Genomic DNA, 21,213 nt, shown 5'->3' with positions numbered 1-21,213 from the left:
ATATTTATTATTTCTAAAGTGACAATACTGTTATATTACCTCCTCTCTTTAGTAATAAGGAGACCATATCTGGGTAATCCACAGCAGCTGCTACGTGTAGAGGGGTGATGCCATGCTGGTCTGCCTTGTTTATGTTAGCCCCGTGCTCAATCATGAACTGGGCGACTTCAATGTGCCAGCTTTTGGCTACCTAGGTGTGAGACACACAGTGTTAAAATCAAAGACTGAGAACAGTATGCAGTATAATACATGGCAGAAGACTAGGAGTCACACAAGGTGTCTAGGCCCCAAGGGTTGGATAGGAACCATGTCACCTGAACTGTGCCAGCTACAGATGGTCATTCAGTGCAGTTGGAAGTCTTTGTGCATCTCTGTTCTATATAAAGTGGCTGGTGACTACTATGCACATCCCTACTGCATGCAAATAGATAACACATGCTATGAACTGGATAATGGAACTAGATGGCAATAAAAAGCCAACAAAGGCTCTAAACTACAATCTAAAACAAAATGAAATGTTTTGGCTACAGCTGGGTTTTGAAAGGTAACAGGTACACCCCTATGGTCACTCTAGACTTGGTCCAGCTATGGCTTCTACGATGTAGCCACAGGTAGGAGGGGGCCACGTAGTTGCAGTCAGTATGAGGACACCTCGTGCCTTTTGACAGCAGCTATGTGACTCTATTCTAATAACCACAGTTGGAAAGATCTGGAGTGGTGGTAGGTGAGTTGCTTAAAACCAGTAAATGGCACCACCAAGCTACCAATTCACTCTCTCATTATCTCTCACCTCAACTACTGCGGCTTCCTCTACACAAGCTATTTCCTCTTCTGTCTATCATGGATGCTACTGCCAGAATCATGCACCTTTCCAACCATTCAGTGTCCACTCTCTGCCAATCTTTCCTGGCTTCCGCTTACCTAATAAATAAAATTCTAATTTCTAACAAAAACATAGTAAGAGACCCACAACTTTGCATCAAGGTATATTACCAATATCATCTAAAAATGTCACCCATACTGTCCACTCTGCTCCTCCTGAGACCTCCTGTTGTCTAGCTCCCTCGTCACCTTCTCCCATGTTTACCTCCAGGATTTCTCTAAAGTCTCTCTGAAACTCTCTAACCCAATCTGTCCAGGTATCTTCCACACTGTCTGCCTTTAGGTGATGCCCAAAAGGCTCAACTCTTCATGGAAGCCTATCACACCTTCACCTAACAACTGTACTGTGCTTTCTCCATCAACTCATCCCCATACAGTCATTACATTTTGTATCACTTGTCCTCCCTTTTAGATTATAGGTGAGCAGGGCCCTCATAACCCGCTTGTATTGAAACTGTACTATCTCACTTTATAATTGAAATCGCTGCCCAAACTGTTGGTGCTACATAAATCCTGTATAGTAATAATAAAGATTTCAGCAACTGTGCTAGTAGAGAGTAGGTAGTAGGTCTAACTTCAAGCAACATTTTTCATAAATATCTCATGGCTCTTCTGGTTCCCCGGATCTTCCCAGAGAAAACCAATGCTGGGTTTGGCTATTGAATCAAATAGAGTTCATGTACAAACTCTATATATCTTCAAGGCTATCTTTTTAGAATACATTCTCTTCCAGTGAAAAAACTGCATCTGAGAATATATTGCAGAAAGAATATATTCCAAAAAAGAGAAAAAGAGTCCAGAAAACCTCAGGGGTATATGGGATTTTTACATCAATACTTCAGTAACAACCAATATTGATACACACAATGTGTTCCACTCTTTCTAGTAGGGCGTAATGTTCCTCTCTAGGGTAAATTGCCAAAAGAGCTTACATTTGGCTAAGCAATATCAGCCGTGTATTGTTAGTGACTGGATGAATATTATATTATCCGAAGAATTAGAGTTGTAACTGGCCTGCCGCCATAGCAAACTCAAAGTTTGACACAACACTTATTAAATCAACTGGAATGAAGAATGTACCTTTTAAACATGGGAAGTGTGAACTGTACTGATCTCTGTGGGGTAACAGCTTCAAGTGCACCTCTCATCAGACAGACAATAGGTAGAGCTTTTCCAATAAATAATCTTGCTGCTGTATATTGTGTCAAAAATATATTCCTGTGGAAAGCTCCAAACACTCACCGGCCACTTTATTAGGTACACCTGTTCAATTGCTTGGTAACACAAATTGCTAATGAGCCAATCACATGGCAGCAATTCAATGCATTTAGGCATGTAGACGTGGTGAAGACAACTTACTGACGTTCAAATCGAGCATCAGAATGGGGAAGAAAGGAGATTTAAGTGACTTTGAATGTGGCATGGTCGTTGGTGCCAGACGGACTGGTCTGAGTATTTTAAAAACTGCTGATCTGCTGGGATCTTCATGCACAACCATCTCTAGAGTTTACAGAGAATGGTCCAAAAACAAAAAAGTATCCAGTGAGTGGCAATTGTGGAGACGAAAATGCCTTGTTGATGTCAGAGGAAAATGGGCAGACTGGTTGCTGCAACATTCAGATGGTCGGGTCAGAATTTGGCATAAACAACATGAATGCATGGATCCATCCTGCCTTGTATCAACAGTTCAGGCTGGTGATGATGGTGTGATGGTGTGGGGGAGATTTTCTTGGCACTAGCAAGGTGTACCTAAGAAAGTGGCCAGTGAGTGTATAGGTCCACTTCAAGCTCTGGGGCCCTGCAGAACACTTGGGGGTTTATTTACTAAAGCTGGAGAGTCCAAAATCAGACTCCCTTCTGCATAGAAACCAATCAGCTTCCAGGTCTCATTGCCAAAGCTTCATTGAACAAGCTGAGGTTAGAAGCTGATTGGTTTCTATGCAGAAGGGAGTCTGATTTTGGACTCTCCAGCTTTAGTAAATAAACCCCTTGGAGTCTCCACAACTGTCATCAAGGCCAAAGGTGCTCCAAAGCAGTGAGGGTTTGTATCTTCAGTCTTACCTCATGCATAACTGTCTGTCCATACTTGTCAACTTCATTCACATCACAGCCTTTGGAAAGTTGCTGTTCAATGGCTTCAAACTTAATCTGTAATGTGTCATAAATGGATTACTTTGTTCATGCACATCTAAATTGACAACAAGCCATTTTTTTTCTAATTTAAAGAAAAGCTGTAATTCTTGCTCTGAATGAAAACAATACTTTTACTGGTATCCCTTTGTGTCTTCTATCTTAGGTATGTAAGATAGAAGACCAGGCCAGGCCTGGTCTGAACCTGGAAAGAACACTTCTGCTCCCATAATGGGTGTTGGACAACCAGGCCAAAACAGACAGCACAGCCAGGTCACTGATTTCACTTTTCTTTTTTTCTTTATTTTTGTTTGCAGTTGATAAGGCCTTTTTAAAATTTTATATAGCTAATAGTGGCTAGTCACATTCAGCTGGAACTGTTTGGTAATGTTAAGGACATTTTGTAGTTTATCCAAACCACTTTTTAAGTTCTCATAGGTGGTTTCCACATATAATGCTGTTTTAACATCTCTACCATGGGGATTTGATAATTCAAACATTCAGCTACCCAACTGAAAGAGTACAGCAGGGGCGGACTGACTATTTGGGAACTCGGGCACCGCCCGAGGGCCCGGGGTCAGAAGGGGGCCCCATGAGATGCCCCTGGTACCTTTTGTCATAGGCTTTTTTTGGTGCGGTTTGAGTGTGGGCAAGGACACAGGGGCCCCATGGTCTCCTATTGCCTGGGGGCCCCATGAGTTGTCAGTCCCCCCCTGGAGTACAGCCTAGTACACACGATCAGAAAATCATATGAAAAATACTGCTTTCTGAGGCATTTTATAGTTAGCAGCCGATTTCTCCAGGGAACGGGTGGGGGCGGGGAATAGGGGTTGGACATTTGCAGGGGCGGTTGGTGACAGAATATTCACAGAGTCAGTCCTCTGCACTGTAACATAAAGGGGCACTGTGATATAAAGGAAACTGCACTGTAAAGCAGCACTGTAATCAATACAGTGCAGTTTCCTTTATATCACAGTGCCCCTTTATAGTGCAGTTCCCTTTATATCACAGTGCCCCTAGCAATCACAGCCCCCTATCACAGTGCCACTTGCAGTCATACCCCCCCCCCCTTCTCTCTAATCCCAGTGCCTCCTATATGTTCAACAAAGATACGGCCCAATTCAGCAAAGAGATATCAAAATCCAGCAAAGAGATATCAAAATCCAGCAAAGAGATATCAAAATCCAGCAAAGAGATATCAAAATCCAGCAAAGAGATATCAAAATCCAGCAAAGAGACAGCCCCGTCCAGCAAAGAGACAGCCCCGTCCAGCAAAGAGACAGCCCCGTCCAGCAAAGAGACTGCCCAGTCGAGCAAAGAGACATCCCAATCCAGCAAAAAGACAGGTCAGTCAAGCAAAGAGACAGCCCAATCCAGCAAAGAATCATCCCCATATAGAAAAAAAGACATCCCCTTATAGCAAAGAAATAGCTTAGTCCAGCAAAGAGACATCCCCATCCAGCAAAGATGCAGCCCCTCCAGCAAAGAGACATCATATATAGCAAAGAGACAGCCCAGCACAGAGACAGCCCATATAGCAAAGCGACAGCCCAGTCCAGCACAGAGACAGCCCATATAGCAAAGCGACAGCCCAGTCCAGCAAAGGGACATCCCATCCAATAAAGAGACAGCCAAATTCAGCAAGGAGACAGTCCAGTCCAGCAAAGAGATGAGATAGTCCAAGCCAGAAAAGAGACATTCCCATATAGCAAAGAGACAGCCCAGTCCACAAAACAGACAGCCCAGTCCAGCAAAGAGACAGCCCAGTCCAGCAAAGAGACAGCCCAGTCCAGCAAAGAGACATCCCCATATAGCAAAGACTGCCCAGTCCAGCAAACAGACATTCCAGTCCAGCAAAAAGACAGCCCAATTCAGCAAAGAGACATTCCAGTCCAGCAAAGAGACACCCCAGTTCAGTAAAGAGATATTCAAGTCCAGCAAAGAGACTGCCCCATCCAACAAAGACAGCCCAATTCAGCAAAGAGACATTCCAGTTCAGCAAAGAGACATCAGTCCCGCAAGGAGACAGCACAGTCCAGCAAAAAGACATCCCCATATATTAAGGACACTGCTCAGTCTAGCACAGAGACAACCCAATCCAGCAAAGAGACAGCCCAGTCCAGCAGACAGCCCGGTCAAGCAAAAAGAAAGCCCAGTCCAGCAGACAGCCTAGTAAAGCAAAAATACAGCCCAATCCAGCAAGGAGATGGCCCAGTCCAGCAAAGAGACAGTCCTGTCCAGCAGAGAGACAGCCCAATCCGACAAAGAGACAGCCCAGTCCAGCAAAGAGACAGCCCAGTCCAGCAAAGAGACAGCCCAGTCCAGCAAAGAGACAGCTTTATCCAGAAAAGAGACAGCCCAATCCAGCAAAGATAAATCTCCATATAGCAAAGAAACTGCCCAGTCCAGCAAAGAGACAGCCCAGTCCAGCAGACAGACCCATCCAGCAAAGAGACAGCCCAATCCAGCAAGGAGACATCCCAAATCAAGCAAACAGAAAGCAAAATCCAGAAAAGAGACATTCCAGTCCAGCAAAGAGACATTCTAGTTCAGCAAAGAGACAGCCCAGACCAGCAAACAGACAGCCCAGTCCAGCAAACAGACAGCCCAGTCCAGCAAGTCTATACAAATTGTCCTATAGTTTGTTCTAACAGTAAGTGTTCACTGGCTGTGTCAGGCTGGCACTCACTTTTATTTGGTTCAGGCTGGCTCCCTGTGGTGTCTGTGGTAGCAGCTTTGACACCTATCTGGCAGCAGGCCCACAGGTCTGCTGACCATTAGCTCCTGCCCCCTGCACCGAAGGCCATACAGGGGGAACCTGACTGAGCAACCACAGAGAAAACGAGGAGCGGCGTGGGCTCAAGACAAGGGGCAGCTCAGCTGTTTTATCTGATTTGCATTGCACCCCATATCATGTACATGCGACCCCAAAGCCCCGGCCCTCTGGGCAAATGCCCGGTGTGCCCTATGGCCAGTCCAGGCCTGGATCGTACAATAATCTGATCGTCAGTACACAGCTTTCGTCCGAAAATTCATGAAATTTCTTCTTGTACGATGCCAGATCGTACAATTTTTGTTTATTCAGAACAGATTTCATCCAAAAATACAATACAAATACATTACATCACTTTCAAATTCTTGTTCTTTCATACAAGAATTTTTGTACCTTTAGTAACCTCTTCACTTTCAATATGAGACTAGCATGCAAAAAAAAAAAAAAAACACAAACGATCATTCATCCAATATAGCAGACTTCCTGGCACCAAGAATGGGATTATGTTACTAGAACAAGTTGCACAATTTTCACACCTCCCATTCTGTTATTGGACAATGACATCTGCCTTGACACATTCCATGGTGGATGAATCCAGGTATTGATGCTACTTGCATGGATATAAATTGTGGGTTTTGTTATCCTGACACTCATTAGAACTGAAGAGGGGGCTTGGATAAGCTTCTTCTTCATCTTCATTCTTCTTCATTTATTTTTTGATATCTTCATTCTTCTTAATCTACATCTTCAACATCAGGTGTGTTGGGGTGCAATTCAGAATGAACGCATGTTATCACAGCATGGTGGTGTGACCAGGGGCGGACTGACCATTTGGGAACCCAGTCACTGCCCAAGGGCCCGGGGTCAGTAGGGGGCTCATGAGATGCCCCTGGTACCTTTCATAGGCTTTTTCGGGTGTAGTTTGAGTGTGGGCGAGGACACAGGGGCCCCATGAGTTGTCAGTCCGCCCCTGGGTGTGACTGGACTCTTTACACCCAAGAGCGGCTGGGAGGTCACCCTTCCTGGTGGTGACCCACCCTTAACTGACACAACTCACCAACACACCAGTAACAAAGCAATGTGGTTTTTAGGACTGCAACAAAATAGCAACCAAGATCTTATGACAGTAAGGCCCCTTTCACACAGGGTGGACTCCATCCCGATCAGCAGGGGATCCACTCACAGGTCCCAGTTAGTGTAGGGCTTGATGTTTGAGTTGAATATAAGTCTGACTCAAACATCGGCCGTTTGTGTGTTCGGTGAACACATGAACGCTAAGGGCGTTCAGTGGGCTGCTCACCCACCACTCCCTTCAATGCACTGCGCTTTGACAGTGCATTGTGATTGGCCAAAGCAATGCACCTATCCACAGGATAAGTGCAATGCTTTTGCCAATCACAGCACACGGTGATGTCTCAAGGGGTGGGGTCACCCGGTAGATGTCACTAGGTGACTCTGCCCCTTAGATATTTAATAACTGTTAAGCCGGTGCAGCTGTCAGATGGAGGAAGCCAGCATCGAGAGCGGAGCCTTTTTCTTTTTTTCAGGTCCATGCTGGATCTACTTCAGTGGACATTTTTTACATTTTTGTTTTAATTAAAGGACTTAAAGACTGTCTACGGTCACTTTTTACACTACACTTTTTTACCATGTACCCCATACCAATTCACATGGGGGGGCTGGATTTGGGGGCTTCCAGATTCCAATAAGCCCCCCACTAGCAGACCCCCACAACCCCCTGCCATGGTTGCGGGGAAGAGGCCCTTGTCCCCATCAACATGGGGACAAGGTGCTTTGAGGGGGGAGCCCCCCTGCCCCAAAGCATCCCCCAATGCTGAGGGTATGTGGCCTGGTATGGTTCAGGGAGTGCTCGCTTGCTCCCCCTTTCCTGACCTGACGGGCTGCATGCTCAAATAAGGGTCTGGTATGGATTTTCGGAGGACCCCCACGCCATTTTTTAAAACATTTTGGAGTGGGGTTACCCTTAAAACCATACCAGACCTGAAGGTCTTGGGATAGGAGGGGAACCCCATGCTGTTTTTTTTTGCAAAATTTTTAATTGTCAGCAATTCTTTTTATATTCAGCTGTCAGCGGGGAACCTGTTTTCACTACTAAAATACAGCATGACTTAATAAAATAACTGTTTTAAAAAAATGCTGTGTGGTATGTTACCGCATTCTCGGATGAGGTAAGATACCGCTTAGTGAATTGTCCTGGTTCAAAGTTCACAGTTGAACTTTCATTAGGTTCAAATGTTAGACCGAAAACCGAACAGGAGGGGTGTTTGGCCCATCACTAATCCTGGTGTATTAGCATCTTTGATCGGATCCACCTAAATGGAAGAGGACGGATTTGTATTTTTTTGCAGACAGAATTGGACCCGGAGGTAGGCAGGTGTTAATGGACACCAGTCCGTAGGGGTGAATGAACCAGTAGTCTGCTTGTGTGAAAGGGCACTAAAGCAGACATGTTACAGAGTACCAAAATAATGGGTAGCACAGTAACACAGGTAATTTTTGTTCCCTGAATTGACTGGGAAGGGCCTGGCTAAATATAATAACCAACTTTAATGGCAGCAGCAGCTAGAGAAAATATCACCATGATAATGAAAAACACTGATAGTGGCAAGGTGGCTTATTCTTTAGTGCTCAGTCCCTGACTACACCACTAGCCAGTGGGAGAATAGATATCCAGTCTACCGGCATTTAGGCCTATAACTCCGTACATCCACAAGGAAGCTTCCCAACATGGCTGGGCTGGATTGTGCTATAGCAGCAAGGTCTAAAAACAGCCAGCATGCAAGATTAGTACAAATACAAGTGGCAAAAAAGCCCTCTCACCACCAATGTTGTATTGGTGTCCTCAGACCTTAGTGGTCCATCCTTGGGAGGTCAGACCAAAAGTCACACAACATTATGAAACTTCCCTCTCAAGTCTGTCCCTGTGATTTATGTTCACATAGATCATGTGGTTCAGCACAGCAGCACTATCTGCAGCCTGGTTCTCTTTCCAGGCTCTCTGCAGCTCTGTATCTCTCCGTTTTGTGCAGTTCCTGGCTCTCGGTCGGAGCAGCTCAGTCTACAACAGGGGTGTCAAACTTAATTTCCCCACGAACTGTATCAGCATTATGGTTGCCCTCAAAGGGCCGGTTGTATTTGTAAGACTAGATGTCCAGAGCACCCTACCCCCCCATTACATCAGATGTCAAGAATCCCACACCTTCCCTAAGATCACCATTCACCCCCTTTGGGGGCAGAGCTGAAAAGCAGAAACTGCAGGGTCTGGAGGACGACCAGAGGAGTGGAATCAGTTACAAGAGTCTGCTGAATGCTGAGACCAGGGGAGGCAGTGATGAGGGGGTGCGGGGATGAGGAGGATTTGGCAGATTTCTTCTGTTCTCCTCTCTGCTGGAGACTGCTGAGACAAGGTAGGTGCTGGAGATAAGGGGGTACCTGCAGGAGAGGTGCAAGAGCCACATGAAATGGCCTGGAGGACCGGATTCAGCCATTGGGCCTTGTGTTTGACACCTGTGTTCTAGACCTTTCTCCAAAGTTCTAGAGCAGGAGGAAATTCCAGAGGGCTGGTCTGCAGAGCCTCTCAGCTCTGACCATCGTCTTACCCTGCTAGCTATTGCCTTGTGTTTGACACCTGTGGTCTACAACATAGTCTCTCCAGGTTCTCCTTGCTCTGTCTATTGCAGCCTGTGCCACTGTTGCTGGGCTCCCAGTCACCACAATCTATCCTCCCTGAAGCTAGGTTCACACCTCTGCGTGTTGTGATTGATGCGTTTTGCAGTGCATTTTTGAACACGCATTTATTATGTGTTTTGTGTTTTTTTTATTTTTTTTCAACAGGAAAGTATTGACTTAGATGCCACTTTGATTTGACTTTGGATGAGTGTGACTTTGATGTGACTTTGGATAGGTGTGACTTTGGACGAGTGGGACTTTTATGCAACTTTGGATGGGTGTGACTTTGATTCAGCTTGGATTCGACTTTTGAATGTGTGAGACTTTGATGCAACTTTGATGCTATTTGAGTGGCAGAGAGTGTAAAGTCACATCAAAGTCACACTACAAGAACAGAACTGTCATACTTTCCTAATAGAAAAAAAAAGTTGCAACACAGTTGTCTAAAGTTGTCTCAAAGTGGCATCAAAGTCAATACTTTTCTATTGTAAATCAAAAAGTGATAGTCCAACATAATTGCGCTCAAATAAAAAAAAAAAAGTATATTGTGTAGATAGTGCTTTCACAAAATACAAAAGAAGAAAAAGAGTGACCACTGGTCCAATAACATTGAAGAGAAAGAATACCTCAGAGGTCTGATGGAAGCAAGAATAAAAATGGATTTGGCTTTCAAATTGATGAAAAAGTCAACAGCACTCTAGGGGTTAACCTCAAATCCTTGATCCCTGGCAGATGATGGAACACCACTCTGACCCTGTACTCCCTTCAAACTCCATTCTCAGGTCCATGAGCATATAAGACATAATAATTCATGATGAGCAGTACAGTAGCTAAATGGTTAGCACTTCCACCTGGCAGTACTAAGGTCATTGGGTTGAATCCCAACCACGGCACCACCTGATTGGAGTTTGCATGTTGTGCCTGTGTGGGTTTCCTCCACATACTCCGGTTTCCTCCCACACTCCAAAGACATGCTGGTAGGTAAATTGGCTCCTGTCTAAATTGTCCCTAGTATGTGTATGTATGAATGTGAGTTAGGGACCTTAGATTGTACGCCCCTTGAGGGTTAGGGACTGATGTGAATGTACAGTATATATGTAAAGCACTGCATAAATCGACGGCGCTATATAAGTACCTGTAATAAATAAATAAAAATAATAAAATAGTGCAGTATGTCCTAATGTAAAAATGTATTTAAAACAACAATATTGCACTCACATTTGGATAAAAGGAAACAGACATTGTATTTCCAAACCTGCAGCAAACGTATAAGTGGCAATGTATTCCTTCTGATCGGTAATCACTAAGCGTGGTGACGTCACATTAGGCTCCGCATCAAAGTCGCATCCATCCAAAGTGGCATCAAAGTCAATACTTTTCTATTGGCAAATAAACCCCAAAAAGCAAATTGCATCAAAAATGCACTACATGTGTTTGTGCCGTGTGTCCATTGAACCAAAACCGCACCGTGTTGTGTTTACAAAAGTCCCTGACCCTTTCCAAAAACACAGTGTCTTTAAAACGCATAGATGTGAACACATCCCATAGGAACCCATGTTAAACTAACTGTAGTGCGTTTCTGCAAAATCAGGCTGCCCTGCTTTCCCCACATAGCCTCGTGGTCCTATCTCTTCTCTATAGCACGTGCTATTCTCTTCCTTCTTGCACCAGTGGGTGGGACTAAAGTCCAGTCTCAGGACGGCAGAGAATCCCAGCCCAGTTCTCCCTTGGCTGGTGGGCAAGGATAAAAGTCCAACCAGGGCTGCACTTATATTTCCATTTTGTTGGTAGAACCCAAGTGCTGATGCAGCCTTCTAGGCCCCACCGACAACAAAAATCCCACTTATGGATAGACAGACCCTTTTTATAGCCTTTTATAATATTAAGGGTGTTTGTTACATATTGACAGTTACCTGTTCATCTTCATTTTTGGATAATTTTATAAAATAATTCAGGATGGTGTCATTAGACCCTCTAATAGCGACTTCTTCAGGGAGATGAACCAAATTTTCACTTTGGTCCTCATTCTTTGCCTGGAGCCCAGAGTAGGTTTCTGTTGTACTGCGACCTGAATTCATCAAAAGACAAGCCATGAAAACAGCAGATGACATTATTGTGGTTTTCTTCATATTGCTGGCCGTCATATAAATCTAGCATATGCTGGCAATTTAAATAAAACACACACACACCTTTTAGGTAACCTTTTGTAATAAGAACTCAAAATGGTTCCTGCCTGGATATATAGGGTCTGCCGTAGTGTATATGAGTATTTTCAAGTCTACTCCCAAGTGAAGCCAATACCTGAGTTAGAGGTGTCATCCTTTGATCTCTTCAGAACAGGCATGTATTTGGCATACTGAGCCTGGATCCAAGATGGCTTCTCCTCACCAGTCTTATCATCCTCCTGCAAATATAACTATTGTTACCATAGATAACAAAAGGGAACATTACATTGTCAGTGCAAAGTGTAGTAGAGTAGCTCTCATAGATTAGGATTAGTGTTCACAATATATATATATATATATATATATATATATATATATATCTTATATATATGCAGCACCCTCTTAGCTAGCTAGGGGGAACTAGAGTCCTTGTTAGAGAGGAGGGCTGAGTAGCAGCCTGGGTGTAATAGTCAGGAGGTCAAATTATGGTCAGGTGCTGAGAGGCTCTGCAGGCCAGCCCTCTGGAATTTCCCCCTGCTCTAGAGCTTTGGAGGAAGGCCTAGAGGCAGTGTGTGGATCTGAGGAGTGACTGGCTTGTACTCGAGGGATTCTAGCCAATCTCCAACAGGAGGCTTGGCAAGGAGCTAGGACAACCCATAAAAGTAAGTGAGCCTGCTTATTTGCAGGAGAGTTTGGGTGGAAGACAGTGAGGAAGATGTGAGGCTGAAGGCAGGAGCCTGTGAGGGAACCCAAATGGAGAGGAGCCTACCTACAGGCAGCAGAGGTGGAAAGGAAGAAAGCTTAGAACTTCACTGGCCCCCAGAGTGAGAACCACCTGTACAGCAGGGAAGGAGGGGCCCAACTAACATGCCTGGTAGCCACCAACCCATCAGTGGTACAGGAGAGGATCTGAGTTAGTACACCAGCACCCCCTGGGCAGATAGGGAAATGAGCACTCTGGTGGGAAACCAGATTTGGGACATGGGACTGTCCATTTCTTAAAGCAACAGGAACCAGATCCCCTGTTCAGGGATACATCCAGATTGAAGGGTGAAGGAAGAGGAGTTCATCTATGGTCTAGGGTGGAACATTAGGGAGATACTGGCTAGCTTTCCAATGGAGACTGTGCTGCATAGAAGGCTTGTAAAACATTCCAGGAAGTTGTCCTCAGTTTATCCGTTCCCTTGGGCATCCTGTACACCTCCAACCCTATCCAATTCAAATCCCCTAAATAAAAATAACAAAACCAAACCTCATGAACTAATTTCTGACTCTGGATGCAAGTCTATGTGAGGATACCTGTTGCCTGGCTGTGCAGGACTATAGGGGGACCAAAATCTCTAGCAACTCCTAAGCAGATAGTGCTACATATTATCATAATCACCAACTTTACCAGATTTGCTGGGACAGTCCCGCATCTGTCCTCGGATTGTGTCCAAAGACCACAACATCACCCTGAACATTGCAGCCCAGTGGTGGCAAGTGGTTAAAGCAGTGTATCACTCTCCAGTGTACATAGTTAGGTAAATTTACAGTAGTTTGTCTCACACGGCGCTAAAGTGAGCATGTCTGAGGGGTTCAAGCTCAGGTTAGTCTGGAAAGCTCTGCAGGTCAGGCCTCTGTCACCTCCTCCTGGTTCTGGAGGTTTCTAAAAACTTCAAGAGGCTAGTGGGCAGGGGTACAAGGACAGGCATTTGAATATTCATGGAAGTTTGACCAATCACCTGGCAGGAGGGTAAGATGTGCCCATAAATATTGAAGAGCCTGGCCAGGAGGGGGTTCATTGCTGGTTGGAGTATGGAGTGCTGAGTTGAGGATTCTGAGACCTGCAGGGGACCCTGGGGCTGGGGGCTCTGCCTCTAGGAAGGAGCTGAGGAAGGGAGGAAAGGGGCAGTTTGACCAGAGGGATCTTCACCACCCTCCTGTCTCATCCCGGAGATACTCTGTATTGCAAGGGAGGACCTGTACAGCAGGAGGCTTGAACAGCAGTCTTTGTCTAGCGGCAGAATTTCAAGGGACAGTGTGAGTACCTCTACTTACCACACCCAGTGCCAACAAAGGGAGAAGGCAGCCAGATGCAATACTTAGCTAGCTTAAAACGGGACAGTGCCACAACTTACCCTAACCCCTTCCTTGCTCTGGGATTCACTCATAAGCCAGGTGCATTGGCATTTTCTACTAAGGGGACAGTTTCTAAAAGCAGGTGGGATATTTGCTGCTGATCCATTAAGGTCTGACATTTTTCCAGAGGGAGTACAGTCTAGGAACCATTTATGCTGCAAGTTGTACTTAGAGAAGTTGTCCTCCAAGTTGTTGAACTCAGTTTGGACATCCCATAACCCCCTTATCCCCATCCAAGTTTATGCTCAGTGGATTGCTTTGACGGAATTCCTGGATTCTTTCTTGGATACACAGAATGTGACTGGATACTAACCTATATGGGTAAAGTTGCTAAATAGTTAGCACTTCCACCTGGCAGTACTAGGGCCGTTGGTTCAAATCCCAGCCACGGCACCTCCTGCCTGGAGTTTGCATGTTCTCCCTGTGCGGGTTTCCTCTGGATACTCCAGTTTCCTCCCACACTCCAAAAGACATGCTGGTAGGTTAATTGGATCCTGTCTAAATTGGCCCTAGTATATGAATGTAAGTTAGGGACCTTAGATTGTACGCCCCTTGAGGGTTAGGGACTGATGTGAATGTACAATATATATGTAAAGCACTGCGTAAATTGATGGCGCTATATAAGTACCTGAAATAAATAAATATTCCCTCAATAAAACATATAGGGCCAAGGACTGGTTATTGGCTGAGAATGCATGCTGGAAAAATGCATGTTGCTTGGCTGTGGAGACAAAGGGAGACCCAAAATCTAGCAGCGCTACAGCAGTATTAAACTCAAAACCAAAAATGTAATATGTTACAGCTTACCAATCATTAGGTGTGGTGGCTGCATTTTTTTTCTTTTTTTTTTAGGCTTTTTCCCTCTGTTTTCACCTGCTGATCTAGCCAGTAACATACAGTGAAGGAAATAAGTATTTGATCCCCTGCTGATTTTGAATGTTTGCCCACTCACAAAGAAATGATCGGTCTAAAAACCGAATGGTAGGTATATTGTAACACTGGGAGACAGAATAGCAACAAAAAATTCAAAAGAAATGCATGTCTAACAAATTATGCACTGATTTGCATGTTCATGAGGGAAATAAGTATTTGATCCCCTATCATTCAGCGGGATTTCTGGCTACCAGGTGTCTTTCATACAGGTAACAAGCTGAGATAAGAAGCAGTCTTTTAAAGGGAGTGCTGCTAATCTCATTTTGTTACCTGTATAAAAGACACCTGTCCACAGGAGCTGAAAAACTCACATTTTTAACGCGACTTTACACAGTTAACGTTACCAGCGTTATCAAAACGTCCAGTGTGCATGAGGGCTTAGAGTGCTGCCACTCTGGATGAAGGAGCACAGGGGGCGCCTTTGGATGGCAGCATTGTCAGGGGAGTGTTAGTGGCACAAGCAGATTTGAAACTGAAGCTAAACTCCAGCTGAAGCACAAACAAGGCTCCCCGCTGGCAGAATACAATAGAGCAGCAGGAGGGATTCCCCCATCAGCACTGATTCTATTCAAGCAATTTTCTTTCCCTCTACCTGTGGAAGAAGGAAATAAATTGCATATTCTATGAGCTGCTTAAAATCTGACAGGGGTTCTAGCCCCTCCTCACCATATCCAAAACTGAAAAAAAAGTGTTGGCTATAGTTACACTTTAATTCAATTGGAGCCTATATATGTTAACACATATTTACAGATGTATGGTAGACAACAAATAATATGGTGTCTATCGGCGGCATGGTGGTGACATAAATAATGCTGCAGCAGCCTGGCTGCGGAATAATTGTATAGGTTTATTTTTACCCTCATCAGAATCATGCCAGAAGACACATCCATTATGTATGAGGGTAGATATATCCTGCGGGAGTGTGTGCCTCTTCAGAACCTGGCGCTCTCCTCTGCCTTCCAGGGCTTGCTGTTGTCTCCATCAGATGATCCGGTCTTTTCACCTAACATCACAGTCATTAATTGCAGAACAAGTGCACGGCTATTTGTTAAAATGATGTTTTATTCAGCACTAGGGCTGCCGAGTCATTTTAAGGTGCAATACCAAAAAATATCCTAAAAATATGCTTCAGATGCTTTCTGTGCCGTCATTCACTTAACCACTGGCCTACCGGGCACTATCAGCCCTTTCCTGCCCAGACCAATTGTCAGCTTTCAGCACTGTTGCACTTTGAATGACAATTGCGTGGTCATGCAACACTGTACCCATGACATTTTGATCATTTTTTTCACACAGAGATTTCTTTTGGTGGTATTTAATCATCACTGGGTTTATTTTTTATAAATGAGAAAAGTGCATTTTCTTTTTTTCTGTTATAAAATTTTGCAAATAAATAATCTTACACAAATTTAGGACAAAATGTATTCTGCTCCATTTCTTTTGTGAAAAATAACCCAAATCAGTGTTTATTATTTAGTTGGTAGGAAAGTTAGAGTCCACAAACTATGGTACACAGCGGGTAAAATAAGTATTGAACACGTCACCATTTTTCTTAGTAAATATACACTATATTGCCAAAAGTATTGAGGCGCCTGCCTTTACATGCACATGAACTGTAATGGCATCCCAGTCTTAGTTCGTAGGGTTCAATATTGAGTTGGCCCCGCCCTTCGCAGTTATAACAGCCTCAACTCTTCTGGGAAGGCCGTCCACAAGGTTTAGGAGGGTGTCTATGGGAAGGTTTGACCATTCTTCCAGAAGCGCATTCGTGAGGTGAGGCACTGATGCCGGATGAGAAGGCCTGGCTCAGAGTCTCCACTCATCCCAAAGGTGTTCTATGGGGTTGAGGTCAGGACTCTGTGCAGGCCAGTCAAGTTCCTCCACCCCAAACTCACTCATCCATGTCTTTATGGACCTTGCTTTGTGCACTGGTGCGCAGTCATGTTGGAACAGGAAGGGGTCATCCCCAAACTCTTCCCACGAAGTTGGGAGCATGAAATTGTCCAAAATGTCTTGGTATGCTTAATTTTCCAAAAAATTACAACTTCAAAAAAACTCGCCCTGCCTCTTACCAAATACCTTGGACGGTCGACTTTCCAAATAGAAAAGCGCCACACCCTAAAATGTCCAAAGCGGCAGATTCCCACTTCAAAAAAACTCACAAATGTTTTGATCAAAACAAATAAATCAAAGGAATGCGCTAAATAAACATAAAAAATATAACACAGAAAAAATATAAAAAATATATTCTATAAGAAAGAAAAAGTGTTCATAAATAAAATAAATGTCCACAAATTATATCTTCCAAAATCAAGTAATGTCCACACTGTGCTAAATCCACCACCAGACTCAGGCATGGCCTGCTGGATGCTGAGGTCTGGGAACAGCTCTGGGTCTGTGAGCCGGAGATCCGCGGTGAACGGCGGTGTGCCTATGTACCCTTGCATGAGTCTATGCCTGTGATACTGGTGTCGGTGTAGACACCTTAAATTGTGAGTGTTATTCATACATTAAAGCGGTTAATGATTTTGAAACTTGCTGCACCATGATCTCTTTCTTTTGCCTTTGAATATGGTCCCAATGGTACGGAGATATATAATAAAAAGGTGATATATACCCCTGGAATCTACACTTATCTTTTAATAGTGGCTACTCATCCTATGGGATATCATTTACCTGGAGAGCATTGCATCTAAGAACTGGATTGATATCTATTGCTCCCAGAGCAAGAGTGTTTTTTGCTGGTCCATTTGCTGATCAGCATTGAGCTCTGGTGAGTGACCCAAATTTTCTTGGTGGTGGATTAAGCACGGTGTGGACATTACTTGATTTTGGAAGATATAATTTGTGGACATTTATTTTATTTATGAACACTTTTTCTTTCTTATTGAATATATTTTTTATATTTTTTTTGTGTTATATTTTTTATATGTTTATTTAGCGCATTCCTTTTATTTAATTGAACAGGTGTACCTAATAAAGTGTCCGGTGAGGGTATATACCAAAGTTTGTGGACTAATTTTCCTACAGACTAAATAATATACACTGATTTGGGTCATTTGTACCAAAGAAATGTAGTAGAATACATTTTGGCCTAAATTTATAAAAGAAGAAAATATTAGCAAAATTTTATGCCAGAAATGAAGAAATACTTTTCTTTTTTTCTAATTTTTCGGTCTTTTTTTGTTTATTTAGCAAAAAAAAAAAAAAACCCAGTGGCGATTAGATACCCCCAAAAGAAAAGAAAGCTCTATTTGTGTGATCAAATTGATAAACATTTCATAAATACAGTGTTGCATGACTAAGTAATGTGAGATCTCTGGAAGCTGAAAATTGGCCTGGGGAGGAAGGGGGGTGCCCGGTTTTTAAGTGGTTAAATTATAACTGGAGGCAAAAAAAACCTTTTTTTTAGTTTTGGACAGAATAGAGAGGGATTAGAACCCCTGTCCGTTTTTATTGCTGTCTGTGTTACTGTTCCGGAGATTCACCTTCTGTATTTGTCCTGTTTACTGGTATCACCAAGAGTGAAAATTTGAAAGAAACCCCCAAATTTTGGGTTGTCCCCAGAAAAGCAATAGAGGGGAAATCTTCAACTGCAGACACTAGTTCTGGTGACCTGGGGATCCCTAATAGATTCCCCTAATTTGCAGGGATTTCCTTTCAGTTCCTGTTTGGTTATGGGAAAAATAATCTACAAGTGACAGATTGCAAACAACTGCCTATTTATCCAGGACTGGCTGGCCAAGCAAATTATACCCAAGAGCTGACCATTTGATGCTAAAAGAAATCTCAGAGAATCTTAGAATCTCATTGCACAATTTTTGTGCAACTCTCCAACAGCTGGTGTCAAAGAGCACCTACAAAGGGATTGCATCATTTTAACTTGTATGGGATATGTACCATGATAAAAAAAAAAAAGCCTTTGATGTTCAAAAAGAACATTAGAGCAAGACTACAGTTTGCCACAGAACATATAAACAAAAACAAGACCTTCTGGAACAGTGTACTAAAGACTGCCGTATCAAAAACAGAGTTGTTTGGCCACAGTAAAAGGAGCATGTTAGGCACAGACCAAATACAGAACTTCAGAGAAGAACTGTGAAGCATGATGGTGAAAATGTTATGCTTTGGGGTTGCTTTGCTCCTTGAGGACCTGGGCAGGTTGTATTATTGAGTCAGCTGTACATTCCGCAAGTTTGCTTGACTAGAATATGAGACCATCTGTCCAAAACATGATAATCTTTATGCACACTACCAAATCCATCAAAGAATGCCTTAAAAAGAGGAAATGGGGGGTTATGGACTGGCCTAGTCAAAGCCCTGATTTAAATATCAATTAAATGCTGTGGGGGGGATTTTGAAATTGGCAGTTCATGTAAAAAACCCACAGGCATCTTGCAGTTGAAGGAATCACCTATACATTAGCAGCTGTCTTCACCTTCAAAGTAGTCCCCTTGTGACGCACTTTTCTAGAGGACTGTGCCACTTCCAGAAACATTCCTGGAATTCATTTTTCAGAACGCTGCGCAGTATCTTTGTCACAGCGCACTGGATGTTAAGAATGTCATCAAATCTGTCCTTTTAACACACTTTTTAATTCAGGGTAAAAAAAAAAAAAAAAGTGGTTGGTCAAGTTTCAGAATGGCTTTCTGGACCAGGAACTTGTGAACACTTAATACATCATGTGCAGGAGCATTGTCGTGATGGAGAATCCACTTGTCAGAGTTTTGGTCTTTTCCGCTGTACAGATTCCTGTAACCTTTTTAAAATTTCTAGGTAACAATGCTAGGTGACCATTGTACCAAATTCTATAAACTCGTAGTGAATCAGCCCCATGTGATCAAAAAAACACACCAGCATGGTTTTGAACTGCAAACAAGACACGTGTGCTTTCTTCTTTAAAGTGAGTTCTTTTTTTAAACTGCATGTGCTAGCATTTTGTTTCTGGATCATACTGGGAACACCAAGGGGAAGATTTACTAAAGCTAGTGCACACAGAATCTGGTGCAGCTGTGCACCAGTCGGCTTTCAGCACGGGTTCACATATATGTGGTGCGGTACATCGCATGTGATTTTCACTGAAATCTCACTGCATTCCTATGCAAATCACATGCGATTTGTGTGCGGTGCGATCAGAGCCATATATTTTGTTTGGCTCTATTCGCACCACACCGGCACCAAAAAGGTGCAGGATCCTTTTTTTGGTCTGCACTAGAATTGGATCGTATGGGTATTTACACCGTGCGATCCGATTCTGCACATCGCACCGCGTTTTGTGAACCGATTTTGGGGTGTCGACTTAACATACACACCTGCAGCGGTTCACATGAACGGGGTGCGATTCTGATGCGGTGCGGAATTCGTGCAGAAAACACTGCAAATTCCAGACCGCATCAGTGTGAACCCAGGCTCAGGTTTTATTGTCAAATCTTATTTAATCAAGCTGAAGTTAGAAGCTGATTGGCTACCATGCACATCTGCACCACATTCCATGTGCACCCATTTTAGTAAATTTTCCCCATGTTTCATCACCAGCCATATCCCTATCAAAAGCCTCTGCATTCTTCAAAAGATCAGATGAAATTTGAAGACGGCGTTCTTTGTGATCTTCTGTCAAGACAGGAGGCACAATGTTTGTGGAAATCTTTATAAGCCCTGGTTCATACTGATGTGATGCGGAATTCTCAGCATTTTCTGTGCGAACTCCGCACCGCATCAGAATCGCACCCCGTTCATACGAACCGCTGCGGGTGTGTATGTTAAGTTAACCTCCCTAGCGGTCTGATTATGTCCATATTTCTGTGCTCAAAGCGGTACTTTTTTTGCATGGAAATATGTATTTTTTTTATTGTAGGCCTGTAATTTTTAGGAATAACTCTGAAATCTGTCCGAACAAGAGTCTAGTAAACATCCCGGGTATGATAAAACTTGAAACACAAAATCATAAATTATAATTTAATAAATAATAATAAAAAAAAATAAATTTAATTCAATAATATAATCAAACCAAAAACACTGAAATTTGAAATAGAGCGCCAAGTTCGCGCATCACTGAGCAAAGTCGCAAAATCGTTTTCAGCGTCTGATGACGAATTTCCCCCACGAATCATTATCACTCAATTCTGCAAGTGGTTCTAATTTACTATCGCTGTTGTCTAGCTGGTCTAAAACCAATTTTGACCTAAAAGGGACGCTTTTTGGACGCCATGGACGTTTCTCAGTTTCCAGGCAGAAAGAACAGTAAAAATGTAGGCAGGGCACAGGACAAAGCAGTAGGGACAAAATGTATGTGAAATGGTTTCATACAGTAATGTTATACTATGTGATTTTAGTGAATGTCACTTTTTGTCATTTTCAAATTTCCCGCCGGTTCCATCTCCCGTACGTCCCGACGCTCGCAGGGGACGGAACCCAGAAGACAGATGCCGGCATCCGCCGGAGGACATTACAGGGGACACTGCAGGAGGGACATTGAGGGAGCGCAGGGCAAGGTAAGTTCAAGAGGGATCGTGGAGCAGC

At 43.5% G+C, this 21,213-nt stretch overlaps 1 protein-coding gene across 1 annotated transcript in view; it reads right to left on the bottom strand.

Moving 5' to 3' along the window:
• The window catches only part of LOC149462036 (uncharacterized), a 199,697-nt gene that overhangs the window by 154,124 nt on the left and 24,360 nt on the right, over positions 1-21,213 (bottom strand). Inside the window, exons 2-5 of the mRNA XM_089677513.1 lie at positions 11,777-11,879; positions 11,389-11,543; positions 2,944-3,030; positions 40-190 (exon numbers count right to left, since the gene is read on the bottom strand). Coding sequence (XP_089533639.1) covers positions 40-190; positions 2,944-3,030; positions 11,389-11,543; positions 11,777-11,879 — 496 coding nt within the window. The remainder of the gene's footprint in view (positions 1-39; positions 191-2,943; positions 3,031-11,388; positions 11,544-11,776; positions 11,880-21,213) is intronic.

The sequence above is a fragment of the Staurois parvus genome, unplaced genomic scaffold, assembly GCF_062004578.1.
Source record: "Staurois parvus isolate SC_StPar_1 unplaced genomic scaffold, SC_StPar_1.0 ptg000187l, whole genome shotgun sequence".
NCBI classification, from domain to species: Eukaryota; Metazoa; Chordata; class Amphibia; order Anura; family Ranidae; genus Staurois; species Staurois parvus.
Note: the sequence above shows the minus strand (reverse complement) of the source record. Positions and strands in the feature narration are given on the sequence as shown.